The sequence below is a fragment of the Kwoniella mangroviensis genome (assembly GCF_000507465.2).
Source record: "Kwoniella mangroviensis CBS 8507 chromosome 1 map unlocalized Ctg01, whole genome shotgun sequence".
NCBI lineage: Eukaryota > Fungi > Basidiomycota > Tremellomycetes > Tremellales > Cryptococcaceae > Kwoniella > Kwoniella mangrovensis.
In genome coordinates this window covers 9,977,768-10,003,395 of record NW_027062533.1, presented here as the reverse complement: position 1 = coordinate 10,003,395, position 25,628 = coordinate 9,977,768, and the positions used below count along the sequence as shown (strand labels likewise).

The 25,628-nt window shown below is 45.0% G+C and overlaps 13 protein-coding genes across 13 annotated transcripts; 6 read left to right on the top strand and 7 right to left on the bottom strand.

Moving 5' to 3' along the window:
• Window positions 1-116: 116 nt before the first annotated feature.
• On the top strand, window positions 117-419 carry I203_103791 (uncharacterized protein; the record flags this gene model as incomplete). The annotated part of the gene is made up of 1 exon (XM_019147414.1): window positions 117-419. One exon carries the CDS (start codon window positions 117-119, stop codon window positions 417-419), a length of 303 nt encoding a protein of 100 aa, XP_019003079.1.
• A 617-nt stretch (window positions 420-1,036) lies between these two features.
• Window positions 1,037-1,699, bottom strand: I203_103790 (uncharacterized protein; the record flags this gene model as incomplete). The annotated part of the gene is made up of 3 exons (XM_019147415.1): window positions 1,037-1,204; window positions 1,286-1,419; window positions 1,528-1,699. The coding sequence occupies 3 exons, from the start codon at window positions 1,697-1,699 to the stop codon at window positions 1,037-1,039; spliced, it is 474 nt and encodes a 157-aa protein (XP_019003080.1).
• A 783-nt stretch (window positions 1,700-2,482) lies between these two features.
• On the bottom strand, window positions 2,483-2,802 carry I203_103789 (uncharacterized protein; the record flags this gene model as incomplete). Its single annotated transcript, XM_019147416.1, has 2 exons — window positions 2,483-2,505; window positions 2,589-2,802. The coding sequence occupies 2 exons, from the start codon at window positions 2,800-2,802 to the stop codon at window positions 2,483-2,485; spliced, it is 237 nt and encodes a 78-aa protein (XP_019003081.1).
• A 1,149-nt stretch (window positions 2,803-3,951) lies between these two features.
• On the bottom strand, window positions 3,952-4,311 carry I203_103788 (uncharacterized protein; the record flags this gene model as incomplete). Its single annotated transcript, XM_019147417.1, has 2 exons — window positions 3,952-3,980; window positions 4,065-4,311. The coding sequence occupies 2 exons, from the start codon at window positions 4,309-4,311 to the stop codon at window positions 3,952-3,954; spliced, it is 276 nt and encodes a 91-aa protein (XP_019003082.1).
• Window positions 4,312-4,952: 641 nt separating this feature from the next.
• Window positions 4,953-5,340, bottom strand: I203_103787 (uncharacterized protein; the record flags this gene model as incomplete). The annotated part of the gene is made up of 2 exons (XM_019147418.2): window positions 4,953-5,005; window positions 5,076-5,340. 2 exons carry the CDS (start codon window positions 5,338-5,340, stop codon window positions 4,953-4,955), a joined length of 318 nt encoding a protein of 105 aa, XP_019003083.2.
• Window positions 5,341-6,666: 1,326 nt separating this feature from the next.
• Window positions 6,667-7,542, bottom strand: I203_103786 (uncharacterized protein; the record flags this gene model as incomplete). Its single annotated transcript, XM_019147419.1, has 2 exons — window positions 6,667-7,193; window positions 7,254-7,542. 2 exons carry the CDS (start codon window positions 7,540-7,542, stop codon window positions 6,667-6,669), a joined length of 816 nt encoding a protein of 271 aa, XP_019003084.1.
• A 472-nt stretch (window positions 7,543-8,014) lies between these two features.
• Window positions 8,015-10,158, top strand: I203_103785 (uncharacterized protein; the record flags this gene model as incomplete). Its single annotated transcript, XM_019147420.1, has 7 exons — window positions 8,015-8,262; window positions 8,321-8,417; window positions 8,475-8,588; window positions 8,672-9,550; window positions 9,604-9,845; window positions 9,927-10,054; window positions 10,112-10,158. The coding sequence occupies 7 exons, from the start codon at window positions 8,015-8,017 to the stop codon at window positions 10,156-10,158; spliced, it is 1,755 nt and encodes a 584-aa protein (XP_019003085.1).
• A 285-nt stretch (window positions 10,159-10,443) lies between these two features.
• On the top strand, window positions 10,444-13,304 carry I203_103784 (uncharacterized protein; the record flags this gene model as incomplete). Its single annotated transcript, XM_019147421.1, has 9 exons — window positions 10,444-10,661; window positions 10,731-10,991; window positions 11,068-11,380; window positions 11,451-11,860; window positions 11,966-12,176; window positions 12,243-12,731; window positions 12,813-12,956; window positions 13,022-13,126; window positions 13,191-13,304. The coding sequence occupies 9 exons, from the start codon at window positions 10,444-10,446 to the stop codon at window positions 13,302-13,304; spliced, it is 2,265 nt and encodes a 754-aa protein (XP_019003086.1).
• A 64-nt stretch (window positions 13,305-13,368) lies between these two features.
• Window positions 13,369-14,209, bottom strand: I203_103783 (uncharacterized protein; the record flags this gene model as incomplete). Its single annotated transcript, XM_019147422.1, has 3 exons — window positions 13,369-13,493; window positions 13,564-13,954; window positions 14,021-14,209. 3 exons carry the CDS (start codon window positions 14,207-14,209, stop codon window positions 13,369-13,371), a joined length of 705 nt encoding a protein of 234 aa, XP_019003087.1.
• Window positions 14,210-14,554: 345 nt separating this feature from the next.
• On the top strand, window positions 14,555-16,448 carry I203_103782 (uncharacterized protein; the record flags this gene model as incomplete). The annotated part of the gene is made up of 6 exons (XM_019147423.1): window positions 14,555-14,656; window positions 14,712-14,968; window positions 15,028-15,594; window positions 15,661-16,028; window positions 16,107-16,282; window positions 16,347-16,448. The coding sequence occupies 6 exons, from the start codon at window positions 14,555-14,557 to the stop codon at window positions 16,446-16,448; spliced, it is 1,572 nt and encodes a 523-aa protein (XP_019003088.1).
• Window positions 16,449-17,371: 923 nt separating this feature from the next.
• Window positions 17,372-19,592, top strand: I203_103781 (uncharacterized protein; the record flags this gene model as incomplete). The annotated part of the gene is made up of 8 exons (XM_019147424.1): window positions 17,372-17,507; window positions 17,718-17,755; window positions 17,815-17,865; window positions 17,929-17,993; window positions 18,051-18,122; window positions 18,183-18,336; window positions 18,436-18,684; window positions 18,780-19,592. 8 exons carry the CDS (start codon window positions 17,372-17,374, stop codon window positions 19,590-19,592), a joined length of 1,578 nt encoding a protein of 525 aa, XP_019003089.1.
• A 163-nt stretch (window positions 19,593-19,755) lies between these two features.
• I203_103780 (uncharacterized protein) lies at window positions 19,756-22,914 on the bottom strand (the record flags this gene model as incomplete). The annotated part of the gene is made up of 10 exons (XM_065517395.1): window positions 19,756-21,020; window positions 21,092-21,274; window positions 21,330-21,514; window positions 21,569-21,746; window positions 21,807-21,950; window positions 22,002-22,085; window positions 22,141-22,284; window positions 22,350-22,691; window positions 22,750-22,812; window positions 22,869-22,914. 10 exons carry the CDS (start codon window positions 22,912-22,914, stop codon window positions 19,756-19,758), a joined length of 2,634 nt encoding a protein of 877 aa, XP_065374213.1.
• A 553-nt stretch (window positions 22,915-23,467) lies between these two features.
• Window positions 23,468-25,618, top strand: I203_103779 (uncharacterized protein; the record flags this gene model as incomplete). Its single annotated transcript, XM_019147426.1, has 3 exons — window positions 23,468-24,038; window positions 24,101-24,272; window positions 24,334-25,618. 3 exons carry the CDS (start codon window positions 23,468-23,470, stop codon window positions 25,616-25,618), a joined length of 2,028 nt encoding a protein of 675 aa, XP_019003091.1.
• Between the last annotated feature and the right edge of the window lie 10 nt (window positions 25,619-25,628).

Below are 25,628 nucleotides of genomic sequence, written 5' to 3'. Positions count from 1 at the left end.
ATTGCAGCCACTATTTAAGATTACGTCTTGTTGTTGTCAGTCAATCATCGCCACCGTCAAACTGCCATCGACCGGACTGATAGACTCTTCCTGCAATATATCCACGATAACAGACAATGGAAAGAGGCGAAAGTAGCGGTACGCAACATCAAGGCAATGGGTCAACTGCTGACACTCGCAATGACGATAATCAGACTGCTTATGCTCACGACATAACCCCCTCTCAACTTGAACAAGGACAGGGATCGACCGCTGACACCAAACATACAGGCTGTCGTCAAGTTCTGAGGTCGATGGTCAATGCTTCGAAGTCTTTGGGACCTCGTCAGGAGACTGAGGCTGAAAGGGAGGAACGATGGGCGAGATTGACGGATGCGAGAGTGGACAGAGCTGAAGAGGCAGGCTATGATGCTGATTAGTAGGCAGACTATATTCTGTCGTTTTTGAGCTTCGAAAAAGGGAATTATACGCAATTCGGTGGTCCATTGGCATGACATGATATGACTTGCATTTTCATGATGCACAGGATGCGCAGTAGATGTGTGAACTCAAAACATACTGCAACAATATGGCAATTATACCGAGATTCCATATATGCTGTATGGCATATACACCAATATATCATCGTTCTAGACGGGTACTGTCCGAAGCAGCACTCTGTATGGAGCCTCGTCATACAGTATATGCACAACTTGAGATCTTTCGCTTCGTTCGCTGCTCCAGAACCCTTCGTCCCTCATTGCCTGGCGTGCCACTGATATCCAGGAAGAAATGAGGAAAGAAAATCGACACATCTTGATTATACCATATGACATCGATGAATCCTGGTGTGGTGGGTACAAGCCAAACTGAACTTTGGATACTTGTTGCGTTGTACCATCCTACTGGATGTCCACTATCGCCTGTATACGTACTGGGACCATATGCGATGATGATTAGGCTGCGAAACATACGAGAATATACAGTAAGTAGATCGGTCGATTGACAGTCGGGTATATTGAATGGTTTTCCAGTGAACTATGGTCGCAGGACAAACTCACTGATTACCTCTAGTACTCATAGTTTGTTCGGGATTCCCCCAATCCCTGGTAACGATTGGAAAATCCCCATCATCCATGGCATTTCTAGCTTTGATGGTGACTCCTACAGCGGACAGTGGACTCGAAACTTCGAAGACTACTCTTGAAGCTTGACTGCCGTTTAACTGCACAAGAGACCTCTTCAAACCATCAATTTCACTTGTTTGCTGGACAGATTAAACATACGGGGAAAATGTTGAACCTACAGGTGAAATTACCACACCATTGTCATCATCAAACGTTAGCCACCCACCGACTTGGGGAGGATTTGAATTCAGTCTGCTTGCTTCGATGTGGAATGCTTGTGTTTGAGGCGGTTGAGATTGACGAGGGCGAAGGGCTGTATGCAGTATATCGCAATCACCCTCTTCACTGAGTGCGTCCTGGAGATACTTTTGAGGTAGACCGTGGATTCATCTTCAGTCCTTATCAGATCGTATTTCTTTACTGGCGCTTTTGGCGATCCTTTCGGCGTTACTCAATCTTTGTCCTGAGATAGCATGTCTCTTACTGTGTATGGGTGACAATGCTCCAGAGTCAGTTTCGGGTCGAGAATAAGCAAAGCCGAAGATGGAGAAGATGGTCAGAGAAGCTACGAGAAGGACTGTATTGACCAACATGATGACTCGATCTTCGATCACTGTGGTCGAAGATACCTCAAACAGGAAATGATATTTTAATTAAGAAAGGGGAGTCGACTTGCGATGTGGTTCCTTACTTTCTTTCCCACTGGAATGGTAGGTGCTCATTGTAATGGTACAGAGCTGTCACATGGGACTAACATTGGTTTCATAAGAGATCAAAAAGCGATGATCAAGCACATCAACATAGATCCGCTCAAAAACACAATACTGTATGATGACCATCATCTTTCGACGGGTTGTATTCGCTTCTTGCCTTGCTCTGCGTCGATTGTGCAATGTACTAATTACCTCAAAATGGTGTGTTCACGATGGCTAGCTTGAAGATCAGTATATACTGATGTCAACGAATTATTGTGCGATGTCTTGGCAGCTGGATTTCACAGTCGCTGAAGAGAAATTATTCGATGCAAGAGAATGAGAGATCATCGATCGACTTGAAATCGCACTAAAACGGTTGATCATAATTTCCATGAAAGTGCACTGAATTTTAATTCATGCCCAGATCCCAAATAGAAGACAAAAGATTATACAAAAGTAAAGAATAATATAATGTACTGTTATCGCGTCAAGTCATCAAGAGCCATCATCAAGTATCCCTATACACAAAAGCCGGTCAAGCGAAAAGCTTTACAATACTCTGAATGCTTGTAGACTTTTATTTTTCGGCCTTATTTCCTAGCTACTTCACGATCTATCAATCAAATACCATCACCATCAGTGAATCGAGTCATCAGATGAACCTGAACACCTCATGGAGACTTACGAAGCTCGTGCTTTCAAAGCTACAGTAGATTACAATCCAGAATGTTATCCCATCAGTCAACATCCTCCTTTTTTACCTATTGTAGAGCTATTGACAACTCACGATTGACTCTAGTCGGATCATATAGTCTTTCTGGAGTTCTCAATGGTAACCCTCTAGCAATCCTCTGTGCGTTACTCAGTCGATCGTTCCTTGTCGCTTTGTCATTTGCAGTGGATCTAGTGGTAGGTGCAGATGGTATTTTGATGGGTGACCCTTGAACTACCATGAGGCATAGAGCGAGGACGGTGACAAGAAGGATAAATTTAGATATCATGATGAACGCGTTTGAATGTGTCAAGGAGTGTGTACTTGTTGGGATAGATGATTTCTAAGTTTCACTGTACTAAATAAATATGCTGAGGAAAAGATTAAGATGGGATGGTAGTGAAGCAGCACATCCTTGTGTGTTCTCTATATACTCGTACTCTTACACTTAACCCATGAATTCTTCACCATCCTTCATTACGGGATATGCATGTTTACGCATTCCTCTGGACGGTGTTTAAAGTAAACATCCATAATAAGATCGGTTCATCGGATGATCCATTAGATCTGGTGATAAACAGTTTTGTTCCTGGATGATCATCCATGATATTTCACAAATAGTGCCATATCCACGGTTAAAATACGTGTCCTTTACAAGGTTAGTTTACGTTAATCGCTTCCGCATTGTGGCTTTCATATATTGACTTGTTGACGCTCGGATACTATTTACAGCACCACTTGTCTTTTTATCAACTAGAACAATAATCCACTTACGTTCTTCTCGCAGAATCCAGCCGATCGACTATGTTGGTACTTCTGCGCATACCGTCTGATAAGCTAAAATCGCCATCGCCGCCGTTATACCGGGTCGAAAGGGAAGGTCGAAGGATGTGCGATCGAATTAGTACGATTTACTGCTGCGGTGACGATTTCCCAAGATGTTGAGAAGGCAAATTTAGCAATATTGGGAAGATGACTAGCTCTTGTGTACAAATCTAATGTCGGCCCACCATCAGCGAATGGGACTGAAGTTCATTGGACAGTCCTGACTGACTGTGTGTGGTCTGACCAAAGCCAGGTTACAAGCCATCTTATCCCGAAAATTCGTTGTGAGACCACTGAGGGAGAGACAGAGGTTGTAGACAACCCGATTATGCCCAACGAGAGAACAGTGCACGAGAAAAGGTCATGTACTTCGATTTGTGTGCGTGCAATGCGGGGTACGATCGAATCGTGTCGTGGAAGTATCATAAAACATACATTGGACAAGAACAAGTGTATAAACAGACAACATGAGCAGTAATACCCAAGACGGAGGACCCAAGAAGAACAAAGTAAACACGATGCCCAAAAACGCAAATAAGACGAGGAACCCAAAGGTGATGTTCTATTTAATCCCCAACAAGGAGAAGAGATTCGAGAAAGGTGTTAAATGGTTCTACCGCTTGGACTGCCTAGGTTGTAAAGCTATGTATGGAACGATTTCGAGATTCTTTTTAGCATCATCTTCGATCCTGACGACGCTCAAAGTCACTTGGTATATCTACTTACCCCTCGGAAAACTAGGTTTGTACAGCCTCTCAGGCTTATTCAACGGCAATCCTCTAGCCAACTTCTCTGCATTTGTCAAATTTCCTGTCGGCTGTTGCGATTGAGTTGGTTCAAGCAATGTACGTTGAGGTCGATTATCGAAGCCGTTTGCTCTTGTTGGTGGATGGAAGGCAGGTGCTGCGTGACATGTTGCTATCAGGTAAATGAGGGATATGAAGAGTGTGAGGAAGGATCGAGGTGATGACATATTGCGAGATGGGATGGGTGTTCTCTGTGATCTCACTTGACCAGAAACGTGACTTGTCAGAATATATACACGCTGGTGCACACACATGCGGTACATCGATCAGTCTTTCGGTAAACGTTGCACACCGTCTAAAGGCACGCATCAGAAGGAGCTATAGTCGCACAAGGTCAGCCTATCGAGATAGTCTCATCGTCTCTACATGCTGGCAACCTCTCATCGAGACGACAGATTTCATAAAAGAGGATGTTTTACTCTTCTAGGCTCAGACCGACCCATTTTCACATATGTCATGATGATATGCATGTAAGCGCGATCATTATATAGATATAGATAACTTCTTTGAGAGGCTTAACGAGATCTATCCCGCCTGTGGAATGTCTCAGCCAGGATCGTAACAGATGATAGGAGAGCCGGGTGGCAAAAAGGTCTATATATGTCTAAGGTAAAGATGTATGATACAAGATAATGTATTGTAGGTGAACGCCGTCACTACTGTATGTAAGCAAAGTGATAAGTCTATGTTTATTGTGATAGGTATGGACAAGCGAGCCCAAGATCTATGGTATGATTCGTCAGTATCCGCTATGGTCGTGGGAGGAATAAATATACTCACGTTTGTTGAACGAAATGAAATGTACGAATCAAAAGCCTAAATCTCTTCTCAGCTGGGAAGGTGCCGGAGCTCTTGCTCCCACTATCATTTATCACGTCTATCAGCTTCTGAGTTGTAGAAGGATAAGAAAGCTGAAAAAGATCAGACTCACACCTCGCATTGAACAAATGACCAGGTTTCCGCAGGGGTAGCCCCCTTGCCATCCTCTGTGCATTCGACAGATTATCTAACATCTCTATCTGCTGTGTAGCTTCTTCTGATGTCCCGGCACTCTCTAGGTCTTCCATGTTGCTATCTATCGGCGGATCATCGTCGATTGTGTCCACATCCGTTGTCTGGGTTGGCACTGCTGTGGCGAGGGATATGAATACGAGGAATATGGCTAGAAATATGGCGAAGTATCTGGGGAACCTCATGCTGCCTCGTGATATAGGCTCTATCGTTCTGAGAAAAGTTTAGTGGGTCGAGAGGGTAGAAAGGTGCAGATATGGTGATTCACTGATTTCTTGACTGAGATCCCACGTTAAAGTGGTTCTTGAGGTTGTAAAGATACCTTGCAGTGATGCTTTCTACTCTATGTTGTTGATGGATTGTAACCATTGACAGACGACTAGATATGACTTGTGGAATGTGACCTTGAAGATAAGAGATAGATGATGGGAAGCGAAGGGAGAAGAAAACCTTCAATATTCACAGTGCCCGTATGGGTTGGTCGAGAACATTACTCTTCCACATTCCTAGGTCCATGTCTCGAAATCAGAGACATTTACATTTTTCCCACCCCTATCCAAAGCTCGTGGTTCAGATCTGGTTGTAAAGTCAAAGACGTCAATTTTACGAGAACCATGCATCCTATACCGACATGGCTTTTTTGGTGGTACTCACGCCAACTGCTTAACTTTCTTTGTCCTGTACAGTTTGGCTCTGTTCGGATGCGTTGATCAGGTCCGCTTCCTAGCGAAACTTTAATCTGGATCAAGGGATTAAGGGCAAAAGAAGCCACTGAAACGTAATCTTACCGTTGAGGCGGTCTTGAGGCGGAAATTGCCTTTTTCGTAACATGCCGCCTTCTACTGCACATGCAAGAATAACTTATCACACGTAGGACTGTCACAGCGTGGTCTGCAGTTAGATGAAATCGCGGAGGCACATACCACAGGAACGCCATATTTCAGCTTCTGTAGATCATATCATCCGATTCCAGTTGAAGCAAATTTACCCTATGCCTGCGCCCTGTATTTTTACTGTATTCGGTGGTAACGGCTTGTACGGAGCTTAGTGGTATATACAGTAGTACACACGGCAGCAAAGATTAGGAAGCGAATATCCCTACGGTATCATTCCCCGTCAAAATGCTTGCAATTGCTCCCGTCATATCAGTAGGTCAGAAGGGGGCGTCCGACTGAGAGCTATCGTCATCAGGCGGTTTAGGGCGCAAAGTGGAGAGAGAAGGGCACTATTCGGTACCGCTTGCTGCTCGAATGGACGAAGGAGATGTGGTCAATTTTATTCTGACTGAGGACTGGAGGATCTTCTTATCGTGAACGATTGGAGTGACGATAAGGGTGAGATGATTATGTCCATTTACTATCTTCTGGAGATAATACTGTGCCCCGATCCATTTTCCGCCGGAGTTTCAAGCCTTTTGAAGGTCCTAAGATTTGAGTATCGGGATTAGGCTGCATTGGGTGTTCATTATGTGACATTTCTCATACAGGTACAAACATTTGCGACTCTACAACTTAGAAAGGCAGGATTTCGCCGTACAGCCATTGTCTCTGTACAGTCTTGCCTACATCTTCATCCCTCTCACCCTCAATGACATTCACCACAAATTGTCCGCTACCAGCTGGATTTCCTGCACCTAACTCCTTCAATATCTCTGTATCACCTCCTAGACCTGTAACTACTAAGCCTGGGTTGACCGTCCATACTTTTACTTTATCCTCTTTCAAGATCCTATACCAATCCCGCATGATCATATTCAGTGCGACCTTCGATGATTTGTAGGAAAACAATTCCCTTTGAGGGGGCTTGGGCCATCCAGCCGCGGGGGATTTGTTCAGAATGAATTCTGGGTTAGTGCCGAGCTCGAATGATGCTGTACCAGAAGTTAGAAATAGTAATCGAGGATTATCGGATCGAAGAAGCAAAGGAATGAGTAAGGTGGTAAGGATATGAGGTCCAGCTATGTTGGTAGTATATGTCTTGTCGAATATCTCTCGAGTAGTCAGACCTTGCGTTAGACCATTGGCATATAACTCGACACCTGCATAAGACAGAAAAAGTCAATACTTGCTCCATGCTTTGGCAAACTACGGTGACTTACCAGCATTGTGGATCAAGACATCGATCTTGTCGGTGACGCTCCTGACAGCCTTGACGGCCTTTTCGATCGACTCGTCACTTTCCAGATCGATTAAAGCAGGTGCCAGAGTTGATCTGGTATTGGGACATTCTTCAAGTAGCTTCTCAATGGCGGTCTTGGATTTTTCTTCCGATCGAGTTCCGAGGAAAACAAGGTAAGGCAGATGAGAAGATAGAAGGTATCGAACAGTTTGATAGCCTATACCTGTGTTGGCACCTGTGATAAAAACGATTGTCTTTTCGGAGGACATTGCTCTGTGATCTCTTTGAGCCAATGAGGATGTATATATGGCTTCTTCCACTATTCTGATCCATACACACTATGACTCCCAGTGCTTTATACATGCGAGGAAGGTGGACCTCGGGGTGGAGGTTGGAAGCCAGGAACAGCTAACCGGGGTTGTAAGGTGGAGGTTGAAGGTTGGAAATTACGGGTTGAAGACATTCTGAGCACTCATGCATCTTCCTTGCGACGTGATCAGCCCAATGCAGGGAGCGCTTGAAGTTTTCCCAAGGCTAGAGGAGCGACACCTCATGAGGTGCAAGTTGTGAGAGCGGAATAGATTTACTACTACTGTACTGCATCAATGATAATGGCTCAGTGATATACCCACCCTGAGACAGCATCAACGCGCATATCCGATACGCCTCCACGCTCAGATTCGTTAAACTGACTAAAATCCATCTTCATGTTCTTCTTGCATATCACGCTGATGATGAGATATGCCTCCCACCAACACCACTGCCTCTCCTGGACCAAGCAAAATCTTCCCAGCGAGCTTGTCTCATTTCGTGATTTTCAACCCCAACATACGCCCAGACATACCGAAATCAGACAACAAGGACGACGATGATGATTTGAGGGAAGCTGCTCAGATCCTGTTTTATACCTCTCGAGAGGCGGTGGGTGTGAGTAGAGATAAGATGTTGAGGCAGGTCGGGCTTGCAAAAGGGTTGATGGGATTCGGAAAGTGAGTCAAGTACTCAATACCATTGACGCCGGGATCCTCGAACTTACGTTCCCCTTAGTATGATAGTTGAATCATCTACCAAATACACTTCAATCCATGGCAATAGGAGCCGTCTGATTATTTTCAGTCCTGAACCAGATTTTTACATCTATATGGTACGTCCATTGTAGATCATTCGGTGAAGAAAGTATTGACAAAAGAGCATCGCTTAGTGCATCACGCTCTCGCATCTGGATAATGAGAAGAAGGACCCCGTGAACGGTTCTCAAGGTATATCAGATGAGATGCTTGTTAATGGTCTCGCTAAGGGGTATGCGGACTTCAGGGTGAGTGTTGTTGCTTGGACTATTATAACCAATGTACGGTATCTATCATCCATTGCTTTTGCCGACGAGCAGCTCTATCATAGCTATTGCATGGACCGTTCTCCTCTCACACAATACCTTCAGCCTCTCTCTCCACCGTCCTCGACAAGTATTTCACTCGCTTTGCATTTCAATTCGAATCGACCTATCTCTCATCACCGTCCCTCACGAACTGGCTAGAAGGTTATCCACCGATATCACTTTCAGCCGATTTGCTCGAAGGTTATCGATCCGACCTTGAAGGTTTGCTCATCATAGTCGGACCCAAAGGACCTCTATACAAGGATGAAGCGGAAGATAATCCAGCTCTGATCAGATATCTGCATAATCTCGTACAATTGACCCTTCCTCCACCTACCATATCGCAGCCTGTACCTACTAATGGTGACAGACACACGATGAGCTTCGGCTTGAACCTTGGCCTGGGAGGACTAGGCAGGAAAACTCAGAACAGCCGTAAATCCAGTTGGACAACACTAGGAGGATGGGTACCGGAGATAAAACGTGGCTCTAATTCTACATCCACTTCTCCATCTCCCACACCTGACATCGCAACCAGGCAAAAGGAAGGGGTAGACGTGGTTCCGAAAGGGAAATGGGGCTTTGGATTAGGAGGGATAGGAGACGCGATGGGTAATATGGGGAATGTATTCGGCTTGGCAAGACCGTCGACACCTACTTCTGTACAGGTCGATAGTCAAGACAAAGAGGCACCATTAACAGCTTCTGCCTCTCGCGATGGACAGGAGCGTCTCACAGAAGATAGCAATCACCCTCACCATGTCGAGCCTGCTTCCGTAGTAGTAGAAGAGCTCGAAGCTGCTGTGGAGCCGGATGAAGAGATAGAATGGGAGGGCAAGAATGTGTGGATCAAATCGGTGCAGGATGGTGTATACGAGAAGAGGCGGGCGTGTTGGGTAATAGTGAGTGAAATAGGTGTTTGGCCACGCACATCGTACTGATGATAATGATGAAGCGAAACGATATTCTGGTCTCCGTCATACTTCCCAAAGACGCCGCTCCGCCTTATACCCTTCCAAATACCAAAGCCACTACATATCTGTTCAAGAGGCTCACTGGTCAAACTTCACCTGAACCTCTCTCTACTTCGAACAACCCCTGTATAGCGTTATTAGGGCAAGATAAAATGGTGACAAAAGGCGAATTAGATGGTATTTCTGATCAAGCCTTGATCAATTTGAAATCAGCGATACAAAAGTATGTTCCGTTTGACTCCCTCAAGCGAGGTGGTGGCCTCACGCTGACAGTCCCCTTGCCTTTCTGTTGGACTCACTACAGCGGCCCGGATATACACGAGATATTCGCGAAATCCACTTCAAACAGGTTTTTAGTGGCTAAAAAGAGCGACCAGCTGGAGTTGTACATGAAGGTTGGAGGAGACGATTCTAGTCTTACTGATGCCGACCGTGAGCTATATTTCGTCGACACTGGAACAGGGGAATCTGTGCTGATGATACCCATAGATGCCGTAAGGACTTTCATCAGACTCAATGGTGGAATCAGCGCATGAGTGCAAGTCTGGCTTAGCATGTCGATGTTCCATATGCAGATGTTGTATTCCCATACAATTTATAGAGATGCATGCATTCGTACTCGTGCAATTCCCTTGCAGCCGAAGTCTGCTTCCGAAGCAGAGATGAGCGGACGTTGATCATGTTGAATGAGATTCGCCCCTCGGATCCAAGACGCAGCTCGAAACGTCATCGTCGTCTTTGTCGAATCTTTATCTCTAGATATTTCGTTCGCTGTTTTGGCTTTCAAATTTCGTTCACTGCTGGTCCTTTGCTTGCTCACTATGAACTCTCATCTCCTTCAACCTGTACAACCGACACGGTCGGTTCTTGAAGCATTCATCAACCGTCATCAGTACCTGTTGGAGCTGGAACGTAAAGCGGAGGAAGAACAAACCAGATTGTTGAATTCGAAATGTTCCCCCAAGTTACTGGAACAACGGGGTCTGTCAATTGGAGGGCTGGGAGTCAGTAACATAAGTGTTGGGCTAGGAGGTAAGAGGTGAGTGTATACGATAATATATTACTACATATACATGTGTTTTGGTGTATTGAAACCATAAATTTGCAGTTTGATAGAGCTCAATCGGCCTTCAGCATATCATGTCTCGCCTTTATTACCCCCTCATACATTCAGATCTGGTGATCCGGTCCGTATCGAAGCTCACGTCTCATCTACGACCTCCTCGGCCAAGAGCAAAGCTAAGAAGAAAGATAATGGTGATGAAGGTAATAATGCAGTTGAAGGAATTGTATATAAGGTTTCTCAGGAAAAGGTCGTGGTTGCTGTAGATGAGAAGAAGGAAGTGGATTTACCTGAAAGATTGAGGTTGTAAGTTCAGTCAATCTAGCTCGGCATAGACCTGCCGGAACCCTCCCGGTGCCATTGACTAACGTTCAGTGAACAGGTTGAAGCTTGCCAATACAGTAACATTTGATCGAATGGATAAAACCCTACTTCATCTGAAAAGGTTGATCTTACCCGAAGAAGGATCACCTACACCCAACGCCCAAAACTTTCCCCTGATCAATTCGTTATTAGGTATTCAACTACCTTCGTGGTCTGAAAATTTCCCTTCGACGCTAGGAAACGATGAACAAGACAAGGTGAAAGAGGAAGATGTAAAGTGGTATGACGACAATCTGAATGATTCGCAGAAAGATGCAATTAGGTTTTGTCTCAAAGCGGATAATGTAGCTTGTATACATGGTCCTCCAGGGGTGAGTGTAGCATACAGTACTGCTCCTACTTTGCTATCATCGTTTTACCGAGCATTGACATTGATTATAGACAGGTAAAACCCATACACTTATCGAATTAATCTTCCAATACCTCTCTCGTCCCGCCTCATCCTCTACGACTCAACCCCCCCGTATACTCATTACTACGCCTTCCAATCTAGCATTGGATAACTTGTTACTTCGGTTACATGCTTTATCGCAATTACCTCCTTATTCTTCCCTCCTCCCCCCCGGATCGATATTGCGATTAGGTCACCCAACCAGGGTGCACCGCGATTTGGTCCGAGAGACGTTGGATTATAGAGCAGCGAATGGGGAAGAAGGTGAACTGCTGAAAGATGTAGGTAATGAGATGCAGGGTTATTTATCGGATCTAGGCAAGAAAAGGGGCGAGAGAGGGGCTGTGAAGGGGAAAGAGAGGGGGAAGAAGTGGGAGGAAGTTAGGGAGTTGAGGAAAGAGTGAGTAATACATCTGGCCCAAGACCTGGTCTGGTAAAGACACTACCTCAAAATAGCTGGGCTGGTGATAGTTCAGGGGCTGACATGCTGGATAACTCATCTCAGGTATCGTTCGCGAGAAGGCAAGGTCGTGACCTCTGTTCTGTCTCGTGCTCAGGTGGTGTTGGCAACATGCCATAGCGCTGGGTCGAGACAACTCAATAATATGACATTTGATATTGCCGTTGTGGATGAAGCGACTCAAGCTATAGAAGCTGTCTGCTGGGTACCGATATTGAAAGCTAAGAAGTTGATCTTGGCAGGTGATCCACAACAGGTAGGTTCAAATTGTGAGATAAAATCAATCAATGTGAAATAGAGAGTTGACTTTGAGGTATTTTAGCTACCACCAACAATAATGAGTAAAGATGACAAATCCCTCAAACCCGTTGAAGGTCTGTCCGAGGAACTAAATGGCATCAGCATAAAATCACGCACGGTACTGAAGCCTCCTAAAACATTGGAAACGACATTGTTCGAACGTCTAGAGTCGATCTATGGAGAAGGAATTAAGAGGGTGTTGAAAGTTCAATATCGAATGAATTCACTCATCGCCTCTTTCCCTTCCGGTACACTCTATGAAAGCCAGTTAATATCACACGAGTCGGTGTCCAAGAGGACATTACTGGACTTGCCTTCTATAGAAGACAAGGAGTCAGAAGAATCGAAAGACTATTTGGCACCTGTCGTGGTGTTCTTCGATACGGCCGGATGTGAATTTTACGAGAGGACGGAGGGAGATGATCAGGATAGCAAGAAGAGTGGTATAGGAGAAGGATCCAAGTCGAATGAGAATGAAGCTGGAGTGGTGACCAAGTGGGCCAGACAATTGGTATGTCCGAATTCTAATCCAGGTCCGACCATAGATGTCGTTCGAGTAACTGATTGATATTTCGAACTTTTGGGCTGCTAGATCGAGTTAGGCGTTAATCCGGCTGAAATCGGGATCGTCACACCCTATCAAGCTCAAGTATCACTCATATCGAGTATGTTACATGAGGAATATCCGGAAATGACTATAGGAAGTGTTGATGGGTTACAAGGTCAGGAGAGAGAGGTGAGTGAAAGCATCCGCTTATGGTCAGTGGGAAAATCACAGCTGAGCTCTTCTATGATTGCTAGGCAATCATACTTTCGTTAGTCAGATCAAACCCCACGGGAGAGGTGGGTTTCTTGGGTGAATATCGGAGACTTAATGTGGCTATGACCAGAGCGAAGAGACAGTTGGTAAGTCGTAATTACTCCCCTAACCGGAATTCTATGTACCTGATATTCAAACTCTTGTATATAGTGCGTAGTAGGCGATTCTTCCACGGTAGGAAAAGGCAGTAAATACCTGAAGAAGTGGATGGACTGGCTGGAGAATGAAGCGGATGTGAGATGGGCGGGAGACGAGTCGATATAGGATTATTTCGCAGAAAATGAGATGATCAATACTACCCAGCATGCATCTATACCTTCTGAGATGTTCAATACTTGACAGGCTTAGCGCCAGCTGCTATCAATTCCTTTATCCTCATCTCTACGAAGTTCAACCTATCTTGACCCCAAAATATCTCTCCATTCACTAAGTAATTTGGTGTTCCGAATATACCTATGAATAATAATAAGCCAATCCGCTTGGAATTCAGTAGGAGACTCCTGATTGAATGCAGATGGCTTACCCAGCTTGACAGCCTCCTCATGATTCCTCCTCCACTCTTTGACACCATCATCCCCTTCCTCCCCTCTCTTATCTACCACACACTCATCTATCGTCTGCTCGTCAAATCCACATTGTCTAGCGATTTGTTGTAGGGTCTCGACCTTTGCATGATCCCCCTGTTCGGTTATCCATATACACCTCTGAATCTCGTAACTGAACTTCAGAGTTTCCTTCGAACCTATACCGAACTTCTGCTGAATTCGTATGATAGCTTGTCCGGCAATTTCGATGGTACCTGCTGGCTGAGGGTAGTACTTTGGAGAAGCTTTCATAGGCACGTTCAAGTGTTTGGCGGTTCGATAGAGGTCTAGAGCATGATATGCTTGTCGAGCGGGATGACGAGTTTTGAGCTATAAACGTTTGTTCGGATTTAGTCAGACGAAAAAGGTCGAGGTCGCAGGTTCTGTTTGACTTACTCGTATCCCACCATTCTCTTCCATCACTACTATAGGTTTCAGATATATCGTCACGCCATACTTCTCCGCTATACGCTCTGCTTCTGGTGCACCCAGTAATGCCCAAGGTGAAGAGACTCCGTAATAGATCTCGAAGCGAATTTCATCACTTGAGGCTGGTGGGACGATGAGAAAATGTTCTTCTGACATGTTGATTTGCTGGTCTACTGGAAGCTGGACAATGAGAACTGATGTCTAACTCGCAAGACTGCATGGTGATCAGTGACTACGTTCAACTTTCTAAGGCGACATCTCCCATCTCATCTCGGGATCATTGATAAGATACAATCCCGGCGTGCCTTCTGTCCCAGCGGCAGGTCAAGCGGAGTCGCTCGCCTATGCACTTCTGTCAAGTCGCGCACCTAACTCAATCTGTGTCAAAACACGTCCGTCTGCCTGCAATGTTGATGTTGATGTTCAGGTAAAACACATTTCATGCCTTGTTAGTATAGTGTAGATATAAGCTACATACGAGAACACGAACCAGAATCGATCATGGCCCACTTGCGTGAATCACATGCTGTCGTCGTACACTGCGACGCGGACTACATACGAGCTGTCCACGGTATATCAGAACTGGTCAATCGTCCCTCAGTTGTACGTTCTCTTTCGGCTTGTCTCTCTTGTGCCCCAAGCTAATCCGGTGTGGTAGACCCTACGAGCATGTTATGCTATACCTTCGACTTCCACATCCTTCAAGCCTGAGGAAGTCAGTGGGGATGTCCACATGGATGGTGAAGTACCTTCACAAACCCCTGCTCCTGAAACTTCATCAAGGTCAGGTTGGTTAGTAGGTGAAGATCTGTCAAATGCGGAGAAGGAAGATGGATTCGAAGACAAGTACGAGACACGTTGGCCATTTAGGTCGAGCAAATCGGTAGACGATTGGGAAGGTCGAGAATATCTCTTGTAAGTGGTGGCTATCATTCATCCCATTGACCTTCATGTTGATCTTCATACTCTATCAGGATACATCTATACACGCTGTTGGGAATAACCATAACATCCAACTCATCACCGTTACTATTTATCCCACCACCGACACCGACTCTACCTCTATCCACTCAAGCAGCTTACACTCAAATAGCATTTGAGACACTTAATACCCCGGCATTCTCCTTGATACCGTCACCTTTAGCATCGATATACGCTCTAGGTGCAACAAGCGGGATTATCGTACATGTCAGCTCCGTCGAAACTAGTATATTCATAATAACCGATTCAGTCGTACGGTGGGAATGCTCAACAACCGTACAAGTAGGTGAATTAGATTGTAGACAATTCTTAGAAGATTTACTGTCAGAAGATGAATTACTGGATAACGAGTTGAAAGTTGCTTCGGGAAAAGAGGACTTGTCGATACAGGAGAAGAAAAAATTGGTCAGAGAGGTTACTCAAGTTGTTTGGAATGAATGTACGGGTGACGATTTGGAGGTGCCGTTCCTGAAAACTGGAAATAGATCGATAGTAGTTGGAAACCCGAGTGGGGTGGTTGGGGCGGAGAAGGAAGATGACTCGTTTGATGTTGCGAAGAAGTGAGTTAAATCCTTCATAGGATATGCGAAGATGACATTCTGATGAGATATCTTGTCCTTCAACAGACTTGTAGGAGACAGTGCACCTGCGCCGACAAATCAATCGCATAAATCCAAGAAACAGCAAGCTGCAGCAGCAGCGGCAGCAGCCAAATCAGCTCAAGCGGCCGCAGATGCTGCTGCTGCTGCCGCGGCTTTACCTCAACCTATCGATGCAATCGTGATCAACATCCCTTCGCTACCTGGCAAAGAGATCCAGCTAGGTCCAGTTAGACACCGATTGTGTGAGCCTCTGTTGCTGGGTAAGGTGAAAGGCGGTGATACGGTCTGGGAAGGCGTGGGAAGGGCGATCGATAATGCCTCGTTGAGTCTGGGTGAGAGATTGGGATTATGGGAAAGTGTTGGTGTGGTCGGTGAACTGGCTAGGATCAAATGTGAGTGATGCCGTATCATTTGTCTGATATCAATAATGATCTTCGTCGTGCAATACTAATCGCGGTAACACCTTATAGCTTTCTCACCAGCACTGATAACGTACCTATCACCTTATCTCCTTTCCTCTGCCGATCTGACATCGGACTGTCAACCTTCAAAAATACGCTTGCTGAATATCCCAGATTACTTCGCCAACTTCAAGAACTCCACTACAGAGCTTGCACCTTTCTTAGGGGGTTCACTGGTGGCCAAGGTGAGTATTGTATATTCAAGTATGTGAAACACAATATAGTATACTAATCTTCGTTCATGAATAGGTCGCTTTCTTGGACTCGCAAGGGAAACATGCGATCAGTAAAGTTGACTACAATGCAAAAGGTCCAGCTGCTATATATAACGTATCTGCGGACGGTCAGTGATATCATAGTGGTTGATAGAATAAAATGACACGGGAAGACGAGCTGGTAGATCTGTTGGTATGTATGTAATGCAGTGCGATCACAACCAGTATGATCTGGATGAATCTATCTAAATGGATGTATGGTACTTACTTCCTTTCCTCTGGGGTACGGACACCGTATCGTCCCTCTCAGTCTCGCTTAAAGCCAAAAACAGCATAGGATACATGGAGAAATACTGGAACAATAGCTCTATGCGATTCTCATCGTCTGCCTCATAAGTATTCCATGCATATTTGCATAACAGAGAACAGCATAGATATCTCAGTTGACCGGCTAGGAGGGCGGTTCGATTTGAGACTATAGTGTTCTCCATATTTTTGCTCAGTAGCGTAGCGGTTGAGAACAGCATCGTGTTGGTTTCCTCATCACGGGCAGGATGATAAGAACAGAGTCTATGGTGTTCTCCATTCCCTACCTTATTAGGTAAGTTGTTGATTGCGAACAGTAAAGATGTCTTGCGACTATTCGAACGGACCCACCCGAGTAGTGCCTATGGTGTTCTCTTGGTGAGGTGCTAGACATATACCGTAGATGCTTACCTAAGGCTGTAAAACCTATTGGCTCTGAATCAAGTGTTTGAGTGATCATGAGAACATCATAGATGGATGACTTTACCTTTCACTGATATACCTATCATGTTCGTCGTCTGCCCTTCAGGTCCCCTTCATAGAGATGGATGACTTTACGAGAACATGATAGACTGTTACCCGCTGTATCGATAAGCTACGCCTATGCTGTTCACTCTCTTTTCAGGCACGGCCAATCTGACTTGCAACTTGTACCGAAAAGTTCAGAAATTTGTTTACGCTCCCTTCGATCTCTACCCTAAGATCAATTTCGACTTTCAAGCCGAGCATAGCTGTGTGAGATCAAGACTTGACATGTCAGATATTCGAGCCGTCAAGAGATACGCAGCTCAACACGACCTGTTCAACAGATTACATTCGATATCGGCGGATGAGAGATTTGTTAAGGATGTAGCGGAGAATTGGTTTGATGGGAGGTTTGATGTCGTCCGTGAGTGCTCCTCAATGACTCTTTCATGCACAACAGGAATAAGAGTCCTCTTCGCGAATGAAGATCATCATTTTGACCTTGCTCTCTCATCTTCCCTTGCTTCCCTTGCTTCCCTCTTTCCTCTCCCCTCTCTCCCCTCTCACATGCATCTTGAGACCTTGTTTTGGTCTTTTATTCTCTGTTTCCGACATGCCTAATTGACAATCGTAGCTAATCAGCGGTGTGGGAACTGGTACTGTGATCCATCTGTGAGTGAACTTCTCTCTCCACACCATCGATCATAGACTGACAAATGTTCCTGCTGCAGACCAGCTCGAAAGCTTATGCTTATTTCAAGTCTACTGATGGACATATGACGGTGAGACATGCAAAACATCTGATCTCCTACGATGGACAAAGCTGAAGGGTTTGTTCACCATAGCAATGGGATTTCAATTTGAGGAGATCTAATTTGAGTTTGGCTAAATATGCTGAAGATCGCGGAGGGTATGTTCAAATTTCACTGATGTACAACAGTGAACTAATTCGTATTGGGCACCACAGGTTGATACTGGTAGATTCGACGAGAAGAGGCAAAAGGATGCCTGATGGCCTATCCAAGACTGTTCCTATATGGTCAGTTGTTTTTGTTCATATGGACACCAGGCTCAGCCAATATTGATAATTGCCCTCCAGGTGTTGCGTGATCAATTTGGCAATCGAGTTACGGCGGAATATACCACTAGACGAGGAGTGGGATACAGAATTATATTTACCTCCTAAGGTAGTTTCACCTTCGGAAAAATCACAGATAGAAGATCGGATGGACGAATGGGCAGAGACTCTCGAGGTGAGCTTTAGTCATGAAGGGAAAACAGTCTTTGCGTATCTGACCAAATGTCAACTGTTCTGTTCATCTACTGATTCTGACTTTATTATATGGCAATAGAAATCTTCCCTTCCATTACCCAACCTCATTAAACCCTTACGACCCTTCTTCGTTCACCCATCCACCTCCACTCCACCTACGATACCTCTCAATCCACCTTATACACCCATAATATGTCTCTCGGCCTCGCGCTGGGTGAATAATCCAGATGATCAAATACCATCAGTCACCAGGCTAGGAGATACAAATAGGACGGTCGGCTTCGATTATGTACCTGGAGCAGGGGACGATGATGAGCTTTGGGCTAGAGTATGTTTATTCCAATTTGGCTTCTACTCAAAGCATCACATTTACTCGTTGATAGGACTAATTAGCTGATATAGTGATTTGTCAATCGATCATAGGGTTTAACACCTACGTTATTCCATTCCAACAAACCCGACCTCCTCAAAGCGGAAAGAGATGATTTACCTTCCCTGGTAGATGAATTGGTCTTATCCCATGCGATGTCGAAACTGCCTGCTCCCTCAGCTTCTTGCCTCAATTCAAATTCTCTTTCAAGTATTGGTGAAAGTACGATCGGTATACCCGACGAATCCTCGAGAATAGCATTAATTATCGGATCACCTATCATGACTACATCTACCCAATGGAAATACTCAACTTCCTCGGGTAATACGATAATAGTCAGAGTAGTGGAATATGAGAAATATCCCAAAGACCTACCTCGAGCGCTTACTCTTACGCCCAAAGAGAAGACACTGGCAGTGGCTAATTCCAAAACCGAAGGAAAAGCCTATGAATTGACGTTAAGCGAGTTAGTTGAATTTGTGAGGAGCCAAGGAGAAGATAGTGGTGTGGTGTTGGTACATGGGAGAAAAGAAGATGTGGAATTAGCCTTGAAGATATATCAGGAATCACAAGCACAGCCACAAGATGGACAGGAAAAGCAGGAAGAAAGAGTGAAACTCAATGAACCACCTGAGCCTTCAGTAGAAGGTAGGAAATTGATTTTACCCCTTGCACTGGCTCTGATCTGCTCGGCAACAAACGAAAAAGAACTGCAAGAGGAAAAGAAGGATGTTGTATTGACAAAGAGCGATATAGCTGTCAATTTACATGGTTTAATCTCGCTTTGGCCGGATGGGAATCCGTCTAGAGCTAGTTTGAAGAGAGTGAATGAGTTTTTGATGTCTGGTGATCGGGGGAGGAAATGATAAGGTGTATAGTTTTGGAAGCGATTGGAGTTTCGGACATGAAGTGAGGTACAATCCTTGGAGGTGTTATTCATGTTAAGTTAATTTTGAGTCCTCAACTAAAGTTTATAGGCATATATGCATGAATTACACAACTTTGTACCCTACATCGCACTCTATCATATCATATCCACCCTTCTTGTTCTCTTGTTTTCAAATTAGACCATAAATCCCTTAATCTCCTCTCAAATTCTACATCATCATCTTCTTCCCCATGAAGGATCTGCATGTCACCTCGTCTGCTTCTGTTCACTTCTCGTTCTCTTTCTTGTGTGTTAATTCGTATCATCCCAGGACGCGGAGGAGGCATAAGGGAAGTTTGATAATCTGGTGAGATAGGAGATGACATCGAGTGAATAGTTGTATTACCGTTACTCTCTTTCCTTTCTATCTTCGGTCTAACTCCTAAAGATGAAGATGAAGAGGAGTCGAAAGTCGGTTTAGTGGGTGATACGAAAGAAGGTAATATCGAAGTAGGTATTGAATCTAATAAATCCCTTTTCGTACACCCCTTCGTAATTGTAGCTGCAGGAGAAGAGGATTTGGAAGGAACATAAGGAGGAGGAGGTACACCATAACCATAGGTCATTCGATCCGAAGCGAAATTGGCAGATTTCAATTCTATATCTTTCTCCACATCCGTTCGCCTTCTTTTGGAAGGTAACAGTAATTCTCTAAATCTCTTATTCTTTTTCTCTTCGTATCCTTTTGCTTGTTGTCTTGGTTCATCCGAAGTTAAGATTCTTTGTAATCCCAATACTCTTTCTAATCTTAATACCCTTAAATTATCTTGAACAGTCCTCTCATCTAACTTATCTCCGAATTCCTTTGTAGCTTTCCTAGTCTTCTGTCGTTTGCGTCTAACATACCACCAAAATCCTCCTATACCTCCGCCTAGCAATAGGATGATCAAGAAGAATAACCAAAACAATCTTGATTTACTGGACTTATCCACCAATTCACTTAGACATACACCTAATCCACTAGCAAAAGCTCCTTCGTTACAGCCAGCAGCTACACATTCACCTTTCTTAAGGATGTACCCATCAGCGCATGAGGTGCATGAGTTGGAATCACCTGCAGAACATGATGAGCATCTCCAATCGCAAGCTTGACATCCTCTTGATGAGTCGTGGTACTCGTCCTTCGAGCAGTGGTCTACACATCTTCCATTACGCGTGACGGGTCGATCCGAAGGGCAAGTCGAGCATTCCGTAGAAGTCGAACAGGTCGTACAATCTACAGGACACGGTACACAAGTCCCGTTCAGGGGAGTTGTCGAAGATGGACAGGTAGATAGACAGGTACCCCCCGAAGCGTATAATGGAGAAGGGCAGGAAGTACAGGTTGTGGACCTGGAAACGCACGTCGAACAAGTTGAGTCGCATTCTGCAATGTGTCACAATTCATCTGTTAGCCCTCTCTCTGCACCACATGATGGGGAAAGTATGCAGACCCACTTTGGCATGTCCCGTTCTTAGCTGCGCTTCCCTCAGGCAGGAACCAACCATCATTACATTTCCTGACGCACTTTCCATCTTCCAGTAGATATCCTTCTTGACAAGACGAGCATTGTAAGGTATCGTATCCCTTGATATTAGAGAAGGACGGAATATGACATTCAAGACAGCCAGAGGGACAAGCTGTAACCGAAGTAAGGTAAGCTGTTTTTCTACCTCCAAGGATCATTCAGCTTACCATCACATTCGCTCTTGTCCAGGTTGACCACGTAGACACCCTGCAAAGTCGAAAGCGCTGAATCGCATATACCCGTCGAGGCATCGTAATATACACAGGAACCTTGAAGATTCATTCTGGGAGATGCACAAGACAGACAATCCGATGTCGAGGGACCGGTGCAAGTGGAACATGCGGGCGAACAGCTACGAAACATCTTGTAAGCTGGACTTCAGGAGAATGCTCACTGACTAGCTTACCTTTTGCAGGACGCGCTGGACGCATCATAGTAAGTGCCATCCGCGCAAGATCCAATGGTTGATGCGCAAGTTGCTGGATTTGCAGTAGTGAGGGATAAGCTGTAGGAGCAGGATGTGCAGGTTGCAGTCGAATTTGCGCCTTGCTGAAGGGTGCATGTATCGCATCCGAGTGGACAAGCTATAGTGAGGGATTCATCAGCGATTACTGCGCTTGGTGGGATAATTGAAGCTGACCTACCGAGGCAGTTCCCCTCCGAATCTCGGAAGAACCCTTCTGCGCAGGTGTTGCACAGTGCTAAAGATACCGTTGAATTGGTCTGCCAACCCGCTGAACAGATACACTGATTCGACGAGGTGCATGTTCCGTGATCGCAATTACAAGCTGAAATAGGAAGTAAGCTGCTGTAAAATCAACAAATGCCAAACAGATTACCTAGCGAGGATGACGAAGCCGTACCCAGACACTTTCCTGTACCAGATAGACCGTCATCCCATATTGTACAATTCGATGGTCCAGCTAAGGCATAAGCTAATCAGCGTTGTATGGCCAGAGAGTAGACGTTATAGCTCACGAGAACAGGAAGGGCCCCAGAATCCAGTGGCGCACTGATCGCACGATGATCCTGCCCATCCAGCAGCACACTGACATGTACCTGTCGAAGAGGTGTTGGATGGTTTACATACCCCGTGAGAGGAACAGGGGGGATCACAGACCGCTACAAGTCATCAGATAATCATCAGCTTCGTCTCCTAATCCATGCCGACAGAAGCACCAGCTCACATGAAGCGGCTTTGACCAGTTTCAGTCGTGTCACATCGATTGGTAGTTGTCCTTTGTCGGGTATAGCACCCCATACCACTTTTCCTCCTTCCAGTATCGCGTACCAATCCGAAGGTAGGTAGATGCTCTTCCAATCATCTAATGACCAATCCCCATTATCCCATACATCCTCTGATCCTCTATATATGGTCTTGGAAAATCCCAACGAGGTAGACGGAATTGATACGGTCAACGTGTCGGAGGATCTAGTAATGTTGAGTGAGGAGGAGGATGGAGAGAGAGAAGAATCGGAGTATGTTCCTGGTGTAAGATATTTGGAAGAAGACGAGTCGTACGCCAGAACTGATGAACACTGTAGTGTGAGCTTCATTCTTAAACACCTGGGGTGAGGTAGGCTCACTTTGAGAAGAGCTTATGCCATCGAGGCAATGTTCAGGTGAACATACTTGACTTGCCCAGGAGACTGGTATCGAATCAGTCAGCTTCAATTCGCCAAATCGACATGAGAGGTGGACTTACCGGTCGCTGAGAGGGCGAAAGCCAGAGTACTGGAGTAAAGTATCATTGTGCAGCAGTTGTAAGTATGGTAAGTATATCTCAGTGGATGGATTTAGGTAAGAAGAAACGATCAATGACATTCTATGATAGTCAGTTATATGTAATGTTTTCACCCCATCCACTTTCTCTTGCCGCACTCTTTCTACCCTGTTCCCAGTGTTTTGTCTGTTTTGTCTGCTGCATACGGAATGATCGACCATTGTTTACGTCTCACCATTGAAGCTATAGGATGAGACAAGCGTTTATTGATTGATCGGTATGAACAAAAAGAAGATGAGAGATGAACGATGAACGATGAACAATGAACAATGAACAATGAACGAAACGTCAAAGGGGTAACTCAACTACCGTTTCAAGCTCGATCAAACCACGTGTTTGCATCCTTTCGCTAGATCAAGTATCAGTTCTCCCACGGTTTACCGTTTCCGGACATCGGTCTAAACCACCAACATGACGCAAGGACATTCATACAACCTCTTGTCCTCTGTCTCAAGTGATCTCATCAGTGTTCATCATCTTCCTTGTTATCGATGACAACACTCCATCCACCTATCCCAACTATGACCTCCTTATTCTTGACTCCCTCCGAAGATCCACCTCATGTCGAACCAATAAATGGTGCAGCTTACCTCACGAAATTACATAAATACCTACAAGTCAATTCCAGTCGATTATCTCCCTTTGGTCCATCTCGTAGTACACCTACTATCCTCCAGCAATCTTACACACTTCTCACTCTTGGTTTAGATCCTAGCTCTGCACCATTATCCAGATTTCTCAAAGTACCACTCACACTAGGTTTCGGTCAGCCTTCGACCTCCAAGAGGAGGATACCTCCCAGATCGCCTAAACCACTTTTACTTCGCCTGCCGCCCGATAGATTGCTATATCTCTTACTGAGATGGCAGTCCCTCCCACAGTCTCTGAATCATGTAGGAAGGACCGATGTACCCATAGAAGAAGGTGTACCTGTCGCAGCGCGCGGAGCGAGGATAGACGACCGGAAATTAGAAGGTGATGTGAAGAGCGTAAGGAGTTGGGTAGGAAGTATGAGAAGTGTTAGTATGGGTAGCTTGATGAGTAGTCAAAGTACTAGAGGATGGTTCGGAAAGAAGGAAGAGATAAATGAAGGTGAGCTGATGATCATTATAGACGAGGAGGATACAGCTGATACGTTTCGCTCACCTGTATAGACCAGATACTGCTACAGCTTTATTCGATGTTCACCATTCTGCCTGCTCTACTCATACATCCTCCGTTTGTATCTGATCCACCGATACTGGAATTGATAGAAGCTGGAGGGTATACTCAGCTAGGAGGAATAGATGTGAGGGTCCCGTTGGATGTGATGCGAAATCTGCAGATGTAAGTCAGCTATCGGATTGCGGTCTTCTGTTTCTTGGAGAGAAGCTGACAATCAGATCAGACTGGAGCTTGAATCATACGATCCAAGAGCTCTGCTTATACCTCCCGGTCCTGGTATGAGGAGCTTGACGGTCAGAGATGTGCAAGATGGAGATGATTGGATAGAAGAACTATTGGCTGTGACTTCCCGAAACGTTGCAAGTGAAGATACAACTGTCAAAGCTCGTTTCCCAAATTTACAACATCTATCCTTGATATCCACTACCTTACTCAACTTTCCTCAACTCCCTCTCACATCTCTTACACACTTGGACCTGTCAAACAACCTGCTCGATACCCTCCCGGCATCTTTATCAGGACTCACGTCCCTCACTTCTCTCAACCTCTCCAATAACGTCATTGTCTCTCTACGATCAGCATCATCCATAATACCTCAGGTGGTATCGTTGAACTTGTCTGGAAATAGGATAGATTGCTTAGTGGGATTAGACCAGTGTGATTCTTTGAGGCGCATTGATATCAGAAGAAACGAATTGATGGATGTCGGTGAAGTAGGAAGATTATCAGTCTTACCTTCCATAAAAGAAATTTGGTGTGTCGGAAACCCATTTGACGTCACGGGATATGAAGATGAATGGCGTATAGAACTGGGTATAGCATTCAGAGAAGAAGGTAAGATGGTGGTACTGGACGATAAGGAATTCAATTGGTCGGAGAATAGAAAGATCGATATGGCTTTGGAGAAAACAGGGAAACTACATCAACATGATCGTTCGGCATCTCTGTCCCGTTCACGAGATCATTCGCATTCTCATGATCGACAAACATCTTCATCTTCTGCTGCAAATGCATCTGAAGATCTCCCGCCGAGTAGGTATAATTCGATAAATTCGAATTATCAATATCAACAGAGATTATCTACCCAAGCGCCAGCTCAGACACCCAACAGTATGAAATCACCTTCATCGTCTGCTGCTGCGATAGCGAAGAAGAAATCGAAGAGAAGAGTTATCAATCTTGATGCTGATGTGGATACAGATGCGGATGGGGGTGATGAGGGGAAGAGAACCCTGGAAGATAGTTTGAGAGTCCCGGGAAAAGTGATTGAAGAGGATGAGGATGAGGTGGAAGATGGTAAACAAGATACTGACGTCAATGACAAACTGATAGATGAGAATGGACATGGGATCAATAATGGGAATGGCGATGGAGGGTCAGCTACAAATAAGGACAGAAATATAGTTGAGGATCAGGAACAAAGTCGACAAAGTATAAAGGTCGTTTCTTCCAAGAGGAAAAACCATAGGAAAGGATTGAAGAAAGATACTTTTGATCCCATTCCTTGATCTTGTCGCA